Here is a 17058-nt window from a genome sequence, read left to right as displayed (position 1 = left end):
GGTCCGCAATCCGTAATCCGTAATCCGTAATTGTCGGCTATCTACTGGCCGACGTCTTCTGGTGGCTCATCCTCATGCGATTCTCACTCCTCCTTCCAGGTATGTCATCACATCGCTCTGCGGACCGGCCTGTCCCTGTCCCGATGTGCTCGTGGTGGTGTTATTCTGGATCGGTTACTTCAACTCCACGCTAAATCCGCTTATATACGCCTACTTTAATCGCGATTTCCGCGAGGCATTCCGCAATACGCTGGAGTGTGTGCTGCCCTGTCTGGAGAAACGCAATCCGTACAACGCCTACTACGTCTAGACCGGAGACTGGAGACCGGAGACCGGATAGTGTCTGCATCCCGGCCACATTCCATCCTCGTCCACGCTCTTGGATGCGGAACAATGCCCCTATAAGTGATATTTAATACTTGAGTGAATCGTTATATACCAAGGGAGGGAAAACAAAGCTGAGAAAAACAAGAGCAACGGCCATACCAGAGGCATTCGTGCCAGGATATAGCTAGCATAATCCTTGAAGCTAAGCAATACTCGATGTGTGTTTATGTATACGTGTACAATTTCGTTTAAGCAACGATAGGGAATTTAAATTAAAGTTGTGTTCTGAGCCCGCCAAGCCGCGGTTGCAGGGACAATGCTGCCCCGGAACTAAGCTATCCATATATAAGTGTTGTTTGTCCAACTAAACAGGAGATATACGTAATAACTATACATATGACATAGCAAAACCGAATTCAAAATCGAGCGACTCTTTGCGTAGGAAAGTTCCAATTTCAAGTGAAATGTTGTCAAATGAATCACCTAAGAATTATGTACTCCACTTCGGCCTGTCGAAGGTGAAACACTTTTTCCATCGATTTTTGGAATACTATTCTATCCGAAAAAAGAATATTCGTATGTCTTAGTTTTCATGATTCGGGACATCGTATATGAGGATTGTAAATCCTAAGCCGAATAAATGCCATTAATTTATTTTATATACCAACATAAGTTAAAAACACTTTTTAATGTTGTCATACTTGAAGCTAACTAACTGACTTGTTCAAAAGCCCAAAATCATGGAAAAAGTGCAATCGCATAATCTTACCTCTAGCTATAAGTATCATATGTAACCTAGAACACTAGCAAACCAAATCTACATAACAGAGTTATTGAAAATTACAAATTACGCAATCGAAATTATGTAAGGAGAAAATATTGAATGGAAGAGAATTGTGTAGCTGAACGTTATGAATTTTCATGCAGAAAGACAATCTACCAATGAGTAAAAAGAATGAACTGCGAACAACCAAAAATTGGCAAGCTGTAGGAAATTTCGCCATTCGCTGCAAAATCGATTCACTTATAGTACATCAATTTAGTTAGTTCGATTCCCATTTCGATTCCCCTCTCTCCTGAGTTGCGACGACTTTTGTGATAGTAAAGGAAATTGATTGTATTTCTAGTTGAATTGGCTTGCATTGAGTAGAAAATGCATCCCGTCTAAGAATCTGTACAATGTATTGTGTATCTAAGTATTTAGGGCCATGTATCGCTATGTATTTCAATGTACTTGCTGAACTAAAATATTGCAAATTAAAGTGTGCAACTAACGTGTTTTAAAAACCATTTCATGCGCTTTTCTCTTCGTATAACTGCAAAGAAAATTGTAGGAATGGAAAATCCCAATCTTAAAGAAACCCCGATTTAACTTTAAATATAAAGACAACACGTATTACTTCTCATTTTTGTTCCTATTTTATTTAAATAATTTACTTATAATTCTTGTTTAGCTTAATTATATTGCATTTATTAATATTTTTGCTAATTTATTTAGTTAAAACAATTGGTTACCAGCTATGCGTATAATATAATACTATAGTTGAAGATATTTACATTTTTTTATGGCACTCAACTATTGATATCACTTTTAAAATCTTAAGCCAGGAACTAAATAATTTCCTTATTGACTCTAGTCGACCTCCTCAACTGTGGGCCCAGAGTAGCCTCCAAATCCTCCTGCCTGCTGACCGCAGTTGGCTCCCGGGCCACCAGCTGCTCCTGCTCCCGCTGCCTGCTGATGCATCTTGGTCATGATGGGGGAGCAGTGGCGGGTGAGCTCCTCCATCTTGTGGTCGAACTCCTCCTTCTCGGCCGTGGTGTTGCTGTCCAGCCACCGGATAGTGTCGTTGCACTTGTCCAGGACAGAGTTCTTGTCGGCCTCGTCCAGTTTGCCAGCGGGTGCCTGCTCCACGGACTGTTTCACATTGAAGACGTAGCTCTCCAGGGCATTTCGAGAGGTTATGCGCTGGCGCTGCTTCTCGTCCTCGTCGGCGTACTTCTCTGCCTCGTTCACCATGCGGTCAATCTCGGCCTGCGAGAGGCGTCCCTTGTCGTTCTTAATCGTGATGTTCTTGGCCTTGCCCGTGCTCATCTCCTTCGCACTGACGTTCAGGATTCCATTGGCGTCCATGTCGAAGGTGACTTCTATCTGGGGCACACCCCTTGGTGCTGGTGGAATTCCAGACAGATCGAAGGTGCCCAAAGCATTGTTGTCTTTCGTCATCGCACGTTCGCCTTCATACACCTGGATGGATACTCCGGGCTGATTGTCCGAGTACGTGGAGAACGTCTTCGTCTGCTTGCACGGAATGCGGCAGTTGCGCTCAATCAGTTTGGTCATAACACCTCCAGCAGTCTCAATTCCCAATGAGAGTGGGGCCACGTCCACGAGCAGAACGTCCTGGATCTTGCCGCTCTGGTCTCCGCTGAGGATAGCGGCCTGCACAGCGGCTCCGTATGCCACTGCCTCGTCTGGGTTGATGGATAGGTTGAGGTTCTTGCCGTGGAAGAACTGCTGCAGCAGACTCTGCACCTTGGGAATGCGCGTTGATCCACCGACCAGCACGATGTCATGGATCTGACCCTTGTCCATCTTGGCATCGGTAAGAGCCTTCTCCACAGGTTGCAGGGTGTTGCGGAAGAGGTCTGCGAATAGTTCCTCAAACCTAGCGCGGCTCACTTTGGTGTAGAAGTCGTGTCCCTCAAACAATGCATCGATCTCGATGGTGGCCTCAGTGCTGGAGGAGAGCGTGCGCTTGGCCCGTTCAGCCGCTGTTCTGAGGCGTCGTAGGGCGCGAGGGTTGGAGCGCAGATCCTTCTTGTACTTGCGCTTGAACTCCTCCGCTAGGTGGGTGACGAGCCGGTTGTCAAAGTCCTCTCCGCCTAAGTGGGTGTCTCCGGCGGTGGAGCGCACTTCAAACAGTGATCCCTCGTCGATGGTCAGGATCGAGACATCGAAGGTGCCGCCGCCCAAGTCAAAAATGAGCACATTGCGCTCACCCTTGAGATTCTTGTCCAGTCCGTAGGCCAGTGCCGCCGCCGTGGGCTCGTTGATGATGCGGAGCACATTCAGGCCGGCGATGTGACCGGCGTCTTTGGTGGCCTGGCGCTGGGAGTCGTTGAAGTAGGCTGGAACTGTGATGACTGCATCTGTGATGCTCTCGCCCAGATACGCTTCCGCCGTCTCCTTCATCTTGGCCAGCACCATTGAGCTGATCTCCTCGGGGGCAAATCTCTTCGACTCGCCCTTATACTCAACCCCGATCTTGGGCTTTCCGCCATCGCTTACCACCTTGAAAGGCCAGTGCTTCATGTCCTCTGCGATCTTGGGGTCGTCGTATTTACGGCCGATGAGTCGCTTGGCGTCGAACACCGTGTTCCTGGGATTCATGGCCACCTGGTTCTTGGCCGGATCGCCGATGAGGCGTTCCGAATCTGTGAAAGCCACGTAGGACGGCGTTGTGCGGTTGCCCTGGTCGTTGGCGATGATCTCCACCTTGCCATGTTGGTAGACACCCACGCAGGAGTAGGTGGTGCCCAGATCGATTCCAATAGCAGGCATTGTGTGTGACTTCTTCTTTCTCGGTAACGAACTTTTTAAAGTATTCTGCGTTCTCTTCTTGTTTTCAATTATAACTTCTTGCTTGAGTTCAATAGTAGTTAACTTGTTTGCTAATTACTGTTACTTGATTCACTTTAACTTGCAACGTTACTGCAGATTGTTTAGCTTGTTCAGCTGCGCTTGTTTGTTTGCTTAGCTTTCGCTTAGCGATGTTTTCAGTTTGCTTGTTTGAATTGAATTGACGCTAAGAGAACCAAGCGGCCCTATTTATACTCCGGCGCTCTTTTCGCGAACATTCGAGGCGTGCTCTCTCGAAGCAACGAGAATAGTACGCTGTTTAGTATGTGCCAGAATGAGATAGCATTAGGCTCAGGGAGGGAGAGCCGCAAAACTAAGAGAGAAATAATGGAAAAGAAATTTCTCGAGTTTTCTTTCTGTCAAACAAAAGACCTACCACAACAATTATGTTGTTTTTTAAATTCTAGAATGTTTGTGGTATTTTGGAAAAGCTTTATATAAACGGCAGCGTAACAAACTTTTTTTAAAGATAATCGGAGCGCTTTGATATACGGATGGTTTCCACTAGTGAGACTACTTGTACATATCTCTGACAAAATTTCTATTAGTTATAACCAACATTAACCGGCAGATATGTTCAGTCTTCTTATTTAAACTTATATTATATATGTGGATAGGTTTATGTGTAATATAATTGAAATTCTAAACAGATATAGATACAAGTATACCCCTTACTCTTAGAGTAAAGGAGAATACTAGATTCGTTTAAAAGTATGTAACAGGCAAAATAAAGCGTTTCCGACCATATAAAGTTTATGTATTCTTGATCAGGATCAATAGCCGAGTCGATCTGGCCATGTCCGTCTGTCCGTCCGTCTGTCCGGCCGTCTGTCCGTCCGTTTGTCTTTCCGTTCGTATGAACGTCGAGCTCGAGCAGAACCTATAAAAGCTAGAAAGTTGAGATTCAGCATACAGACTCCAGTAACCAGTGTTGCCAACTTTCCCGAACCTGAAATAGATAAATCACGGTTCACATTTTTGATACTAATCTTTTCGGTCTATTTCCATTGAAAATAGGATATGAACCTAAGTATATATATAGATATGCATGTATTAATGTATGCACATATGTACATACATATGTACGTATATGTATGTACATATGCCCAGGTCATCAACCTGGGTAAGGACATATGTATATTCGGTTCTACCTCTTGCAGTTCACAAAATAATGCAAAACCCCATTTGCTTAAATATCTTTAACTTATTAAACATCTTATATAAGCATTGCGGGACGTCTAGCAGGACAAGGCTACATATATTCATAGAGTTAAAGGAAATACATTGGAATATCTTTGGTTTTGCGGTATAAAGCAACTTCGAATTCAGTGTATTGGGCACCGAAAATCAGCATATCAAAGCGCTTATCTTTAAAAAAAGTTTGTTACGCTGCCGTTTATATAAAGCTTTTCCAAAATACCACAAACATTCTAGAATTTAAAAAACAACATAATTGTTGTGGTAGGTCTTTTGTTTGACAGAAAGAAAACTCGAGAAATTTCTTTTCCATTATTTCTCTCTTAGTTTTGCGGCTCTCCCTCCCTGAGCCTAATGCTATCTTATTCTGGCACATACTAAACAGCGTACTATTCTCGTTGCTTCGAGAGAGCACGCCTCGAATGTTCGCGAAAAGAGCGCCGGAGTATAAATAGGGCCGCTTGGTTCTCTTAGCGTCAATTCAATTCAAACAAGCAAACTGAAAACATCGCTAAGCGAAAGCTAAGCAAACAAACAAGCGCAGCTGAACAAGCTAAACAATCTGCAGTAACGTTGCAAGTTAAAGTGAATCAAGTAACAGTAATTAGGAAACAAGTTAACTACTATTGAACTCAAGCAAGAAGTTATAATTGAAAACAAGAAGAGAACGCAGAATACTTTAAAAAGTTCGTTACCGAGAAAGAAGAAGTCACACACAATGCCTGCTATTGGAATCGATCTGGGCACCACCTACTCCTGCGTGGGTGTCTACCAACATGGCAAGGTGGAGATCATCGCCAACGACCAGGGTAACCGCACCACGCCGTCCTACGTGGCTTTCACAGATTCGGAACGCCTTATCGGCGATCCGGCCAAGAACCAAGTGGCCATGAATCCCAGGAACACGGTCTTCGACGCCAAGCGACTCATCGGCCGTAAATACGACGACCCCAAAATCGCAGAGGACATGAAGCACTGGCCTTTCAAGGTGGTAAGCGATGGCGGAAAGCCCAAGATCGGGGTTGAGTATAAGGGCGAGTCGAAGAGATTTGCCCCCGAGGAGATCAGCTCAATGGTGCTGGCCAAGATGAAGGAGACGGCGGAAGCGTATCTGGGCGAGAGCATCACAGATGCAGTCATCACAGTTCCAGCCTACTTCAACGACTCCCAGCGCCAGGCCACCAAAGACGCCGGTCACATCGCCGGCCTGAATGTGCTCCGCATCATCAACGAGCCCACGGCGGCGGCACTGGCCTACGGACTGGACAAGAATCTCAAGGGTGAGCGCAATGTGCTCATTTTTGACTTGGGCGGCGGCACCTTCGATGTCTCGATCCTGACCATCGACGAGGGATCACTGTTTGAAGTGCGCTCCACCGCCGGAGACACCCACTTAGGCGGAGAGGACTTTGACAACCGGCTCGTCACCCACCTAGCGGAGGAGTTCAAGCGCAAGTACAAGAAGGATCTGCGCTCCAACCCTCGCGCCCTACGACGCCTCAGAACAGCGGCTGAACGGGCCAAGCGCACGCTCTCCTCCAGCACTGAGGCCACCATCGAGATCGATGCATTGTTTGAGGGACACGACTTCTACACCAAAGTGAGCCGCGCTAGGTTTGAGGAACTATGCGCAGACCTCTTCCGCAACACCCTGCAACCTGTGGAGAAGGCTCTTACCGATGCCAAGATGGACAAGGGTCAGATCCATGACATCGTGCTGGTCGGTGGATCAACGCGCATTCCCAAGGTGCAGAGTCTGCTGCAGCAGTTCTTCCACGGCAAGAACCTCAACCTATCCATCAACCCAGACGAGGCAGTGGCATACGGAGCCGCTGTGCAGGCCGCTATCCTCAGCGGAGACCAGAGCGGCAAGATCCAGGACGTTCTGCTCGTGGACGTGGCCCCACTCTCATTGGGAATTGAGACTGCTGGAGGTGTTATGACCAAACTGATTGAGCGCAACTGCCGCATTCCGTGCAAGCAGACGAAGACGTTCTCCACGTACTCGGACAATCAGCCCGGAGTATCCATCCAGGTGTATGAAGGCGAACGTGCGATGACGAAAGACAACAATGCTTTGGGCACCTTCGATCTGTCTGGAATTCCACCAGCACCAAGGGGTGTGCCCCAGATAGAAGTCACCTTCGACATGGACGCCAATGGAATCCTGAACGTCAGTGCGAAGGAGATGAGCACGGGCAAGGCCAAGAACATCACGATTAAGAACGACAAGGGACGCCTCTCGCAGGCCGAGATTGACCGCATGGTGAACGAGGCAGAGAAGTACGCCGACGAGGACGAGAAGCAGCGCCAGCGCATAACCTCTCGAAATGCCCTGGAGAGCTACGTCTTCAATGTGAAACAGTCCGTGGAGCAGGCACCCGCTGGCAAACTGGACGAGGCCGACAAGAACTCTGTCCTGGACAAGTGCAACGACACTATCCGGTGGCTGGACAGCAACACCACGGCCGAGAAGGAGGAGTTCGACCACAAGATGGAGGAGCTCACCCGCCACTGCTCCCCCATCATGACCAAGATGCATCAGCAGGCAGCGGGAGCAGGAGCAGCTGGTGGCCCGGGAGCCAACTGCGGTCAGCAGGCAGGAGGATTTGGGGGCTACTCTGGGCCAACAGTCGAGGAGGTTGACTAAAGCCAATAAGAAAACCAGTTTCTGACTTAAGTTTTTAAAAGTGATATTATTTATTTGGTTGTAATCAACAAGATTGTAGATAGTACATACAACTATATGTTAGTTTTAAGTTAGCAACAAATTGTTGGTAGCTATATTAGCTACTTGAATAATAAAAATATTATATTTATTTAAAAGATAATTGCGTTTTATTGAGACAGTCACAAGTTTAGAAATTGTATAGTTGGACCTATTTGCATTTGGTTAGTTTGTTTAAAAGGTTTAAATCAGTCCTTGAGATTTTAACGTAAATTGAGTTATTGACTTTAATGGAAATTACTTATTTAAATTCGACGCAAACTTGGCGCCAATGCGAAAACTTTGCGGATCCGAAAACACGAGTTGGCATCCCCGGCAAACAGCTGTTGAGGAAGATATGCAGAGCAATCCTAAAACCCGCCTACAAAAATTGTTATTTTGATTAGATTACTGATTAGAGAATGGAACCGCCGTACGCTCCGCTAAGTGAGTCCTGCGCCAAGGCGCTGGGCGACAAGATGTACGAAAAACGGAAGTTGGCCTCGCAGGAGATCGAGAAGTGAGTATTCCATGAAACAGCCAGCGCCGAGGTTCGTCATCCCAATTGGGAAATGCAATCTTCGCTAGAATGGTCACGGAATTCAACAACAAAAACAACTCGGCCCAGATCCGCAAGCTGATCGAAGTGCTGGCCACAGATTATGCCACATCACGGGACGCAAACCGAAGGAAAGGAGCGCTTATCGGTCTGGCAGCCATGGGAATAGGGCTGGGCAAGGTATGTGTGACCATTAGTCATCGGAATCGTGTTCCCATTTCAAGACTTCTGCTACTTTTTTAGGATTCGGGCAAGTATGTCCAGGGCCTGGTGACGCCCATCATGACCTGCCTGTCGGATCCGGACGTCCGTGTGCGTTACTTCGCCTGCGAGTCCCTCTACAACGTGGTGAAGGTGGCCCGCTCCGCGATCATTCCCTTCTTCCCGGAGCTTTTTGCGGCACTACCGCGACTCGTCACTGATTCAGATCAGTTGGTGAAGGACGGTAGCGAATTGCTGGATCGCCTGCTGAAGGTAGCTACATTCAGAATTTTATTGAATCTCAAAAGGATCTAAGTTATTTGGTAACTACCCTACTTTCAGGACATTGTCACGGAATCGCCGCAAACGTTCAATCTGCAGGCATTTATTCCATTGCTGAGGGAGCACATCTATGTGAAGGATGCGTTTGCCCGTCAGTATGTGATCTCATGGATATCGATCCTAAACGCCGTACCCGATATTAACATGGTCAACTATTTGACTGAGATTTTGGACGGACTGTTTGTCATGCTCGAGGACAATACGCTTGAGATCCAGCGCATGTGCGAGACCACAATCAGTCAGTTCCTGAAGTCCATAAGAAACGATTCGACATCCGTGCGAATGGAGGACACTATCAATATACTTATAACCCACGCAGAATCGCCCAATGAGCTCATCAAGTCCATTGCGATCACCTGGATCCGGGAGTTTGTCCAGATATTTGGCCCCAATGTTCTGCCGTATGCTAGTGGCATATTTACGGCGATATTGCCGTGCCTGGAATACAATGTGGAATCCAAAAGAAGTAAGCTAAAAATGAAAAATATAAAGCACAGCGTTAATACATTTAGTTTTCAGGTATTAAAGAGTGCGCGGTGTCTGTTAACAACTCGATGATGTTGCTGGTCTCGACCAAGGAGCTGAAAACGGAGACTGTGGCCAAGATTGATTTACGTTCAATTATGGACGTTCTTTCACAGTACCTCACGCACAATTCCATGCACACGAAGATCGCAGTACTTAAATGGATCCACCATCTATTCACCAACTTTCCAAACGAAATGTCCGTGCATGCGAGTAACTTAAACACTAACCTCTTGTCGACACTGGCCGACAACTCGGACGAGGTAGTCCTCCAAAGCCTGTCCGTTTTGGCGGAAATCGTCAATTCTCAAGACAGCAGGGGTAACAAAATATCACTGGCATACTTTTACCATACCGCAAACTAATAATCTTTTCTTACAGAATTGAACGACTTTAACAAATCTCACTATCGAGAGTTCTTATTGAGCTTACTGAACCTTTTTAGCGAGGAGAAACTTATACTGGAGAACAGAGCCAGCCTTATTATAAGGTAACCTTGGAAGGATATATATTTTTTAAATGTGCTTACTTTTAACCATCGTTTTCAAGAAAACTCTGTGTGCTGCTGAATGCCGAGTACATTTACCGCACTTTTGCCGAAATAATTGCGGAGGGGGTGCCCAACTTGAAGTTCGCATCCACGGTTGTGCGCTTGCTAAACATGATTCTACTAACCTCAACGGAGCTTTTCGAATTACGCACAAGCCTGCGAAATATATCCAACGAAAAGTCAGCAGATCTCTTTCAATGCCTCTACAAGAGCTGGGTCCACTGTCCAGTATCCACACTTTCCTTGTGTCTGCTGACCCAGAGCTACCAGCATGTGTCCCGCTTGGTTACGCTGTTGTAAGTGGTTAATACGTATAGCTTCGTTCATAGTTTTTTGAATTTGTTATATTATATAGTGCCGATGTAGAAATCACTTTGGAGCTGCTTACCGAATTGGACAAACTGGTTCAGTTAATAGAGTCTCCCATATTTGCTCCATTGCGCCTTACGCTTGTTTCCAAAGCAAACAACTGCGCGGATGCTCAGTACTTGGCTCATGCCCTGTTTGGCATCCTCATGCTGCTGCCGCAAACGGAAGCTTTTGATACACTTCGGAATCGCCTGCAATGCGTACCAAACTACTGGGGTCACGATCCTGTGTAAGATATAAATTTCCTTGACTGAAAACGTTCAATGCAACTCTTCTTTAATCCCCAGAGATGAGCGCAACTCGCTGGAGTACAAAAGTGGCATAGATTTCGATGCCTTGGAACAACATTTCATTAAATTGCAAAAGGCCCACCGTGAGCAGCGTATTGTACACCGGAAGCGGAGTGTAATTACTCCTGAAAGTAATTAGCCTTCTCATGCATACCTTATTTATGTTGCCTGTGATTCAATGTGGAGTCCTTTCATTTGCATATGTATGTTTAATAAATTTGAGTCTAATATACTTTACCACTTTAACGTATTGGCAGAAACCATAAACATGATTTCATGGATGAATACTTTAGGTGTTTAAGAAATGAACAGTCTTAGTTAGCTTTGAAATATCTCACTGAGAATAATAAACTTCTGAATAAACAAGACAATCTGATTCCCCTAAGAATATTTTTTATTTAAATTTACGAATACCAGTTGGCAGCGTAGTGCAATGATGCTGATACATTTGCAGAAGGAAGATTGTGTCGTCTAGCGTCAGTTCAGCTTTTGACAAGGTCTTTATGCGATTTTTCACCTTATTAAGGATTTCGCACTCCGGTGGCGTGAAAGTTTCAACAATCTGAAACAGCAAGGAGCGGCCTAATGTTTATGTGTAATCTTCAAAACACAAGCCCTTACCTCTGCGATATATTCGTCCGTCTCTCCACGTTCCTTCATGGCCTCTACTATGCTGTCCAGCCTTTGTGACTTTTCAATGAGGCCCTTGTGCTCATTTTTTTCAAAGTTTGATCGCTCTATTGTGTTATAAAGGGACTTGTAGCTGGCATCAAGCAGCATTCTCACGGTCTGAAATACACAAATAATATTGGGGATAGGAAAAGAACTATTATCCAATCATACTCACGTCTTTTTCCTTAACCTGAAAGAGGTAAAATGCTTTAGCGGGGCCATTACTGCCTCCGCCAGGCTTTTTAATAATCTTGACATGAATAAACTGTTCCTGGAACAAATTATACGCCAGCGACTTGGCCTCTTTTGACGGGATCATGGCCTCCTTTTGCAGGTCCTCCTGTTCTATGTATTTCTTGCTTCGAATCACTCGAAATATCCGGGCTGCCTTTGAGCCAAATCGTTCCGTGATGACACACTCCGCACAAGCAAAGGCAAGCGACTCGAAGGCATGTTCCATATCCACCACGTACACACCACCACCCATGTCCCCCACTCTTCGGAAAAATCCCAGTGAGTCCTCAGCTAAAAATTAGAAATTATTTAATGATCTAATCATCCGTGTTTTCCTGTTATACTCACTCAACAAGCTTATGTACTGGTCCAGGTACTTCATGAGATCTAGGTTATTTGATTTTCTTTCTATAGCCTGTTTAATTTCCACGAAAGTTATCTGATTGGAGAGTTTCTGCAAAAAGAAATAAATGCTATGAAATTTGAAAAACATAAAATGTGTATCTTGAAACACACTCTTTCCCACGGATCAGTTGTATTGTACATAATCTTCAATATGAATCTGAAGCACTCTGCAGCATTTTCACCCAGCTTTCGCTCAATTGCATCCACCATGATGGTGTCCCGAAAGTCTTGATGGAAACGATCGTAGTTCAGGTTCCACACCATGTGAGAATCCCTGGCCTCTGCCAGAGTAGCTTCTCCCTTATGTATCTTGGCCAAAAGCTGAAGATCGATATTGGGATGCCTAAAGAAATCGCATTCATTTGTCTCGAATTTCGGCACATTCTCATCCTGGTCGTCGCCCACCAGCAATTCTGGTCTTTTGATGATATAGTGATCGGTGATCATTTGGAGAAAAGTGTTCCGGTAGGACTCCGGACTTTCTGTCTTGTTTTCATTCTCGGCTAGGCATTTCACCAGAATTCCAGTGGCCGTATCCGATCCAGAATTAATCAACTCCTCCGCAATGGAAGCACCCACATTTCCGTACTTGGTTTGCACCAGGTGAACGTAGCTAACAAAATTATCGGACATTTTAGAACAAAAACTTCTTAACCGGAATGTATAATATTTTACATACCGTGGATACCTTAGGAGGCAGAGAACATCCTCGCGCCGAAGGGCGTACTCCGCCAGGAAGGGGTTTTGCTTGGAGGCGGCAAAGTCCACCAGTCTGAACTTGACCAGCACCGCCAGAGCGAATGCCACTTCCTTCCTCGAGAACTTGGTGGCACTGGTGATCTGTCCCAATGTCCTCGTGGTGGCCGAAAAGAGGCAGTCGGCCACCGCCTGCACCACCTTGCCGAAGCACTGCTCCAGGATGGCGGAGCTCAGATGCGAGTAGTCGGCTGACATGGTTCCTAAAAATCCATTTTAATAACGCACTTTAATTGTTATTAGCACTTTTTACCTGCTGATAATGCGAATCAAGCGAATGAGAAACCAAAACAAAACCGAACCGCGTTGAAGTCAGCTGTTTTTAAATATTTATCGAATATATGATGCCTATCGATTTTCAAATTCATTTGGTGTATTTATAAATCTCTTTCCAAAGTTAAAGAATACTAATTCAAGCAAATATTTCAGGGGTGTGCTTTACTTATAATTATTGGGAACCTATATTTATTTATAATTGCAAGTCGGGAAGTCAGTGTGACCAAAAGTCTTTCTGAGATTTCTTTGCCAAACCGCTGCGTGCACACTGTAAACAAAAACTATTAGTGTAGAAGTGTTCTCGTTTGCGTATTTGAATTATCTTAATCTTGGGGTCTTACCAATGGCCACATGTTGCTCCCAGTTGCATACGACTTCGAAATTCTGGGGTGAAGCCCGCGGCCAAAATCAGCAATACGCGCGGCCCTTTATTATAAGTTATATTTTGTCCCTAACTTCCGTATCTTCCCACGTCGAGTACTAAGACCTTTCAGGTTAGAAATTGCGTCAGATAAATGCGCAGATGTCTATAATCTATAATCTACGATCTGTTTGGCATTCGCAGACTAGTTTAGCTCTAATCATGTCAGACGTGGATTCGGATGGCGATCAGCCAGGCCGGGAAACGGGCACCAACGCACTGGATGAGTTCCGGGAGAACTGGCAGCGGGAGCTCCAGGAGCACATCAACACTGGATCTAATAGCCGTTCCGAGGCGGGAGATCGCCTTACAGCTGCCAATTCCAATCTCAGCGAGGCCGATCTTCTGCAGGCCAAGGCGGAGAGTCTCTATCAAACTGCTGTGCAGCTGGAGCAGCGTGGAAAGGTCTACGACGCACTACCCTTCTACAGGAAGGCCACACAAATCGTTCCGGACATTGAGTTCAGGTTCTACGAGCAGCAGAAGCAACTGCTCAGCGGCGATGTTGGCAAAAAGTACCTCAATCTGGCTAACGATTTGGCCAAGCAACTGGATCTGGGTCAGCAGGATGCAACTCAAAGTGGGGAGGAGGTTGTGGACAACTTGTACGATAAGTTCCAGAACGATTTGCGGCAGGAAAACATTTACAATGGCAAGATGATAGCGTCCAGCCGTGATGCCAATGTCCTGACCACCGGTCTGCACTTTGCCGACCTGCCGCCCGAGATTGTGATGCGCATCCTGCGCTGGGTGGTGTCTGCCCAACTGGACATGCGCTCGCTGGAACAGTGTGCTGCTGTCTGCAAAGGTTTCTATGTCTACGCGCGGGATGAGGAGCTTTGGAGGCTAGCCTGTGTCAAGTAAGTCATCCTTTATAGTATATCTTCATATTTCTTTGGAATTAAAGGATATTTAAAAACTTATTGTTACCTTTCTTAATTTGCATAGAGTATGGGGCCACAACGTTGGAACCTTAGAGGCCCAGGATTCAGATGTTAGCAACGTCTATCACTCCTGGCGGGACATGTTTATTCGTCGAGAACGAGTGCTTTTCAACGGATGCTACATCAGCAAGACTACGTACCTGAGAATGGGCGAGAACAGCTTTCAGGATCAGTTCTACCGACCTGTGCAGCTGGTGGAGTATTATCGCTACATTCGATTTATGCCCGATGGAAAGGTGCTCATGATGACGACGGCCGATGAGCCGGCGCAGGGTGTATCTAAACTAAAGCACGTGCACAACGTACGCTCGGAAATGCTTCGCGGTCGCTATCGGCTTTTTGGGAGCACGGTCACTCTGGTGCTGCAAAAGTCGCAGACTCGTGGACCGGCTCACCTGCGACAGAGACGAGGGAGTATCATGCCACTGGAGGAGGACTCATCACAGTTCCTGATCGAGCTACGCATCGCGGGCTCCAGCAAACGCCGATGCGCGCAGTTGGTTTGGTCACATTACACGCTCGTGCAGAAGCGCAACAAGGTGGACATCAGCTCCGAGTTTGATTTGACCGAGGCCAAATACCCGCCGCTGAGGTTCTCAACCGTAAAGAGCTACCATCTTGATGCCGATGCACCATTAGCTTAAGTTAATTAAGATTCCTGCAAGTGGGAAATAAAACATTTTGTTTTGAAACCCTTTTAGAGGGGGAGTGGAAATAACGAGATATTATTAGCAACTATCCTTTTTGGAGTGTCTAAAAGCTTACAACGTTCTTAACAACTAGAGCATAAAATCTTCCTAGGACAATCGAGAAGCTTAGCTTTATCTCTGCAGTTTGCGTTTAAAATTCGTTGCACCGGTCTACAATCGTAGCAGCTACAGCGAATGGTTCTAATGGCTTTGGGAAATGGCCGGATGCCACCTTAAGATTCGGACTGAACCACAATATGTTCGTATCGCATCAGGTCGGGTGTGTCCCAGCAGCTCTTAAGGCAGGTGAAGACTAGCACGTTGCCATACTCGATTGGTGCATTACAACCGTTCACCTGGAACCGCAGCTTGGGAATCAGTGTGGGTAGCAGTTGCACCTCGCAGATGGTCTCTCCCTTGCAATTCTGGCACTTGGGAAGTGGTTCTGTCAACGGGGCCACCAACAACGGAAGCGCATCCCGGGAATATCTGAAGCAGAACAACATAAGTAAAAGGATAGCTCAAATGAAAAAAGTGCAGTGTTCACCTTAACAACTGGCCCGGATTCTGATGGATGGTAGTGATAAAGTTGTGAAACACCAAGTCGCCATGGGCAGGCAACGCTTTCTCATAGGACTCGTGCTCGTCGCCCTGCTCTGCTGATCCAGATGCACCGCCGGTCGGTGACTGACCCGCATCTTCATCTCTCAGCTTGTACTCCTGATACAAATCACGAATGTGGTCCATGGACAAGGCGCCGCCGAAGTTTTCGTACTCCTCCACCTGGGTCTTGCTCTCTACATCCACGGCAATGTAGTAGGACTTTAGCGTAAGGTCCTTAATCTGCGACAGCGAACTCGAGGTGTGCTTCAACAAGGCAATTAGATCGCGTTCCGGCTTCTTGGGCGTGTCGACCAGCACCAGATCGGTTTCGGGACCCTCGATCTCAGCACAAATGGCCGCTGAGGCTGCACTGGCTCCGGCTCCATCCAAATTGGGAGCGGCGGCTGCTGCACAATTAGCATTTGGATCATCGTCGGCGTTTTGAGGCGAGATCATGTCCATTTGATGAAAGCCCGAGATCAGGTCGTTCTCCACCGAAGTGCTCTCGTCCTCGTCGTCGTCGTCATCGCCGGCAATCTTTACTTGCTCAAGCTTGGCTGGTTCATCCATTTGGATGTCTGCCTTGGCGTACTGCAGAGCATTCGGTCGCACATTGCCATTCCGTTCGTTCTGCTCGTCGTCCGCGGTGATGTCCATAGCCTCGTCCAATGTCACGGAGATGGTCTTGGCCGACTCGGTGGCTCCACCGCTGCTGTCGCCCCAGTCGTCCGCTCCGCTACACCAGGTTACAGCCTGCAAGGCGCTGGACTTCCCCTTCTTTTTGGAGTGCTGCTTCTTAGTGGGCGTGGCCTTCGGCGAATGCTCGCTGATCACCTCGAACTGGTGGTCCAGGTGCTGAGTGCGCACACAGCACCAGCTCTTGGAATTCTGAGAGCAGGCGGGGCTCACGCATCCGAAAACGTAAAGGCTGCGATGGAATTGGGAGCGATCCAGCGGCGCGTACATCTGCACGATCAGGGGACGCACTGCACCGCACAGCGGGCATGACGGAATGGTCACCTCGTGTCTGGGCCAATCCTGTGGGTAAAAATCAATTTCAATTATCCACTGCCTCAATTGAAGTCTATCAAGTCTTACGGGTGTGCCGCCGATTTTGTTGGTACAACTGTTCAGGAACTGCTCCTGCTTGGCCGTAACCTCCTCATCCTCGTATCCTAGGTACACAGTCGACTTATTCTTGGCCATTTTTCATGGTTTCATCCAATTTTTTCAAATTGAATGATTTCTTTTAGGAATGGGCGAAATGAGTGCTCCTGGGCAGATAATCGATAGTTGTACATTGTGCTATCGATTTCTTAAGGTATCGACTACATCGTAATCGAGTGTG

The 17058-nt window shown here is 46.6% G+C and overlaps 7 protein-coding genes across 8 annotated transcripts in view; 4 read left to right on the top strand and 3 right to left on the bottom strand.

The window, feature by feature from the left end:
* LOC6536841 (octopamine receptor beta-3R) overlaps positions 1 to 1617 on the top strand; it is a 37904-nt gene extending 36287 nt beyond the window's left edge. For both annotated transcript variants that reach the window (XM_002097375.3, XM_015192479.2), the window contains one exon: positions 100 to 1617. In XM_002097375.3, the coding sequence (XP_002097411.2) occupies positions 100 to 310 (211 nt within the window). In that variant the 3' untranslated portion in view covers positions 311 to 1617. The remainder of the gene's footprint in view (positions 1 to 99) is intronic.
* A 104-nt stretch (positions 1618 to 1721) lies between these two features.
* Positions 1722 to 4142, bottom strand: LOC6536837 (major heat shock 70 kDa protein Ba). Its single transcript, XM_039376416.2, has one exon. The coding sequence runs from the start codon at positions 3890 to 3892 to the stop codon at positions 1961 to 1963; it is 1932 nt and encodes a 643-aa protein (XP_039232350.1). The 5' UTR covers positions 3893 to 4142; the 3' UTR covers positions 1722 to 1960.
* A 1491-nt stretch (positions 4143 to 5633) lies between these two features.
* Positions 5634 to 7847, top strand: LOC6536836 (major heat shock 70 kDa protein Ba). Its single transcript, XM_039376208.2, has one exon. It carries the CDS (start codon positions 5886 to 5888, stop codon positions 7815 to 7817), a length of 1932 nt encoding a protein of 643 aa, XP_039232142.1. The 5' UTR covers positions 5634 to 5885; the 3' UTR covers positions 7818 to 7847.
* A 360-nt stretch (positions 7848 to 8207) lies between these two features.
* Positions 8208 to 11095, top strand: LOC6536835 (protein VAC14 homolog). Its single transcript, XM_002097369.4, has 9 exons — positions 8208 to 8394; positions 8463 to 8613; positions 8677 to 8907; positions 8977 to 9442; positions 9496 to 9822; positions 9883 to 9991; positions 10051 to 10347; positions 10407 to 10649; positions 10708 to 11095. Exons 1-9 carry the CDS (start codon positions 8297 to 8299, stop codon positions 10847 to 10849), a joined length of 2064 nt encoding a protein of 687 aa, XP_002097405.1. The 5' UTR covers positions 8208 to 8296; the 3' UTR covers positions 10850 to 11095.
* Positions 11087 to 13165, bottom strand: LOC6536834 (DNA-directed RNA polymerase III subunit RPC3). The gene is made up of 7 exons (XM_002097368.4): positions 13031 to 13165; positions 12701 to 12980; positions 12133 to 12634; positions 11965 to 12070; positions 11558 to 11907; positions 11332 to 11499; positions 11087 to 11272 (listed from the first exon to the last, which is right to left on the bottom strand). Exons 2-7 carry the CDS (start codon positions 12973 to 12975, stop codon positions 11105 to 11107), a joined length of 1569 nt encoding a protein of 522 aa, XP_002097404.1. The 5' UTR covers positions 12976 to 12980; positions 13031 to 13165; the 3' UTR covers positions 11087 to 11104.
* Positions 13166 to 13318: 153 nt separating this feature from the next.
* Positions 13319 to 15133, top strand: LOC6536833 (F-box only protein 9). Its single transcript, XM_002097367.2, has 3 exons — positions 13319 to 13547; positions 13619 to 14334; positions 14423 to 15133. Exons 2-3 carry the CDS (start codon positions 13637 to 13639, stop codon positions 15060 to 15062), a joined length of 1338 nt encoding a protein of 445 aa, XP_002097403.1. The 5' UTR covers positions 13319 to 13547; positions 13619 to 13636; the 3' UTR covers positions 15063 to 15133.
* LOC6536832 (programmed cell death protein 2-like) lies at positions 15103 to 16988 on the bottom strand. The gene is made up of 3 exons (XM_002097366.3): positions 16809 to 16988; positions 15655 to 16748; positions 15103 to 15596 (listed from the first exon to the last, which is right to left on the bottom strand). The coding sequence occupies exons 1-3, from the start codon at positions 16914 to 16916 to the stop codon at positions 15341 to 15343; spliced, it is 1458 nt and encodes a 485-aa protein (XP_002097402.1). The 5' UTR covers positions 16917 to 16988; the 3' UTR covers positions 15103 to 15340.
* Between the last annotated feature and the right edge of the window lie 70 nt (positions 16989 to 17058).

Source organism: Drosophila yakuba, chromosome 3R (genome assembly GCF_016746365.2).
Source record: "Drosophila yakuba strain Tai18E2 chromosome 3R, Prin_Dyak_Tai18E2_2.1, whole genome shotgun sequence".
Classification (NCBI taxonomy): Eukaryota; Metazoa; Arthropoda; class Insecta; order Diptera; family Drosophilidae; genus Drosophila; species Drosophila yakuba.
This window is presented reverse-complemented; position numbering and strand designations above follow the sequence as displayed.

What these genes read in the sequence shown, in the direction of transcription:
- LOC6536837 (XM_039376416.2), bottom strand. Translation starts at nt 3,892, where the DNA reads ATGCCTGCTATTGGAATCGATCTGGGCACCACCTACTCCTGCGTGGGT.
- LOC6536836 (XM_039376208.2), top strand. Translation starts at nt 5,886, where the DNA reads ATGCCTGCTATTGGAATCGATCTGGGCACCACCTACTCCTGCGTGGGT.
- LOC6536835 (XM_002097369.4), top strand. Translation starts at nt 8,297, where the DNA reads ATGGAACCGCCGTACGCTCCGCTAAGTGAGTCCTGCGCCAAGGCGCTG. An exon ending in TGCTGGATCGCCTGCTGAAG is followed by an intron (nt 8,908 to 8,976) that starts GTAGCTACATTC and finishes CCCTACTTTCAG; the next exon opens with GACATTGTCACGGAATCGCC. An exon ending in TCCCGCTTGGTTACGCTGTT is followed by an intron (nt 10,348 to 10,406) that starts GTAAGTGGTTAA and finishes TATATTATATAG; the next exon opens with TGCCGATGTAGAAATCACTT.
- LOC6536834 (XM_002097368.4), bottom strand. Translation starts at nt 12,975, where the DNA reads ATGTCAGCCGACTACTCGCATCTGAGCTCCGCCATCCTGGAGCAGTGC. An exon ending in TTCAGGTTAAGGAAAAAGAC is followed by an intron (nt 11,500 to 11,557) that starts GTGAGTATGATT and finishes TGTGTATTTCAG; the next exon opens with ACCGTGAGAATGCTGCTTGA. An exon ending in CGGACGAATATATCGCAGAG is followed by an intron (nt 11,273 to 11,331) that starts GTAAGGGCTTGT and finishes TTGCTGTTTCAG; the next exon opens with ATTGTTGAAACTTTCACGCC.
- LOC6536833 (XM_002097367.2), top strand. Translation starts at nt 13,637, where the DNA reads ATGTCAGACGTGGATTCGGATGGCGATCAGCCAGGCCGGGAAACGGGC. An exon ending in TGGAGGCTAGCCTGTGTCAA is followed by an intron (nt 14,335 to 14,422) that starts GTAAGTCATCCT and finishes TAATTTGCATAG; the next exon opens with AGTATGGGGCCACAACGTTG.
- LOC6536832 (XM_002097366.3), bottom strand. Translation starts at nt 16,916, where the DNA reads ATGGCCAAGAATAAGTCGACTGTGTACCTAGGATACGAGGATGAGGAG. An exon ending in ACAAAATCGGCGGCACACCC is followed by an intron (nt 16,749 to 16,808) that starts GTAAGACTTGAT and finishes TTTTACCCACAG; the next exon opens with GATTGGCCCAGACACGAGGT. An exon ending in AATCCGGGCCAGTTGTTAAG is followed by an intron (nt 15,597 to 15,654) that starts GTGAACACTGCA and finishes GTTCTGCTTCAG; the next exon opens with ATATTCCCGGGATGCGCTTC.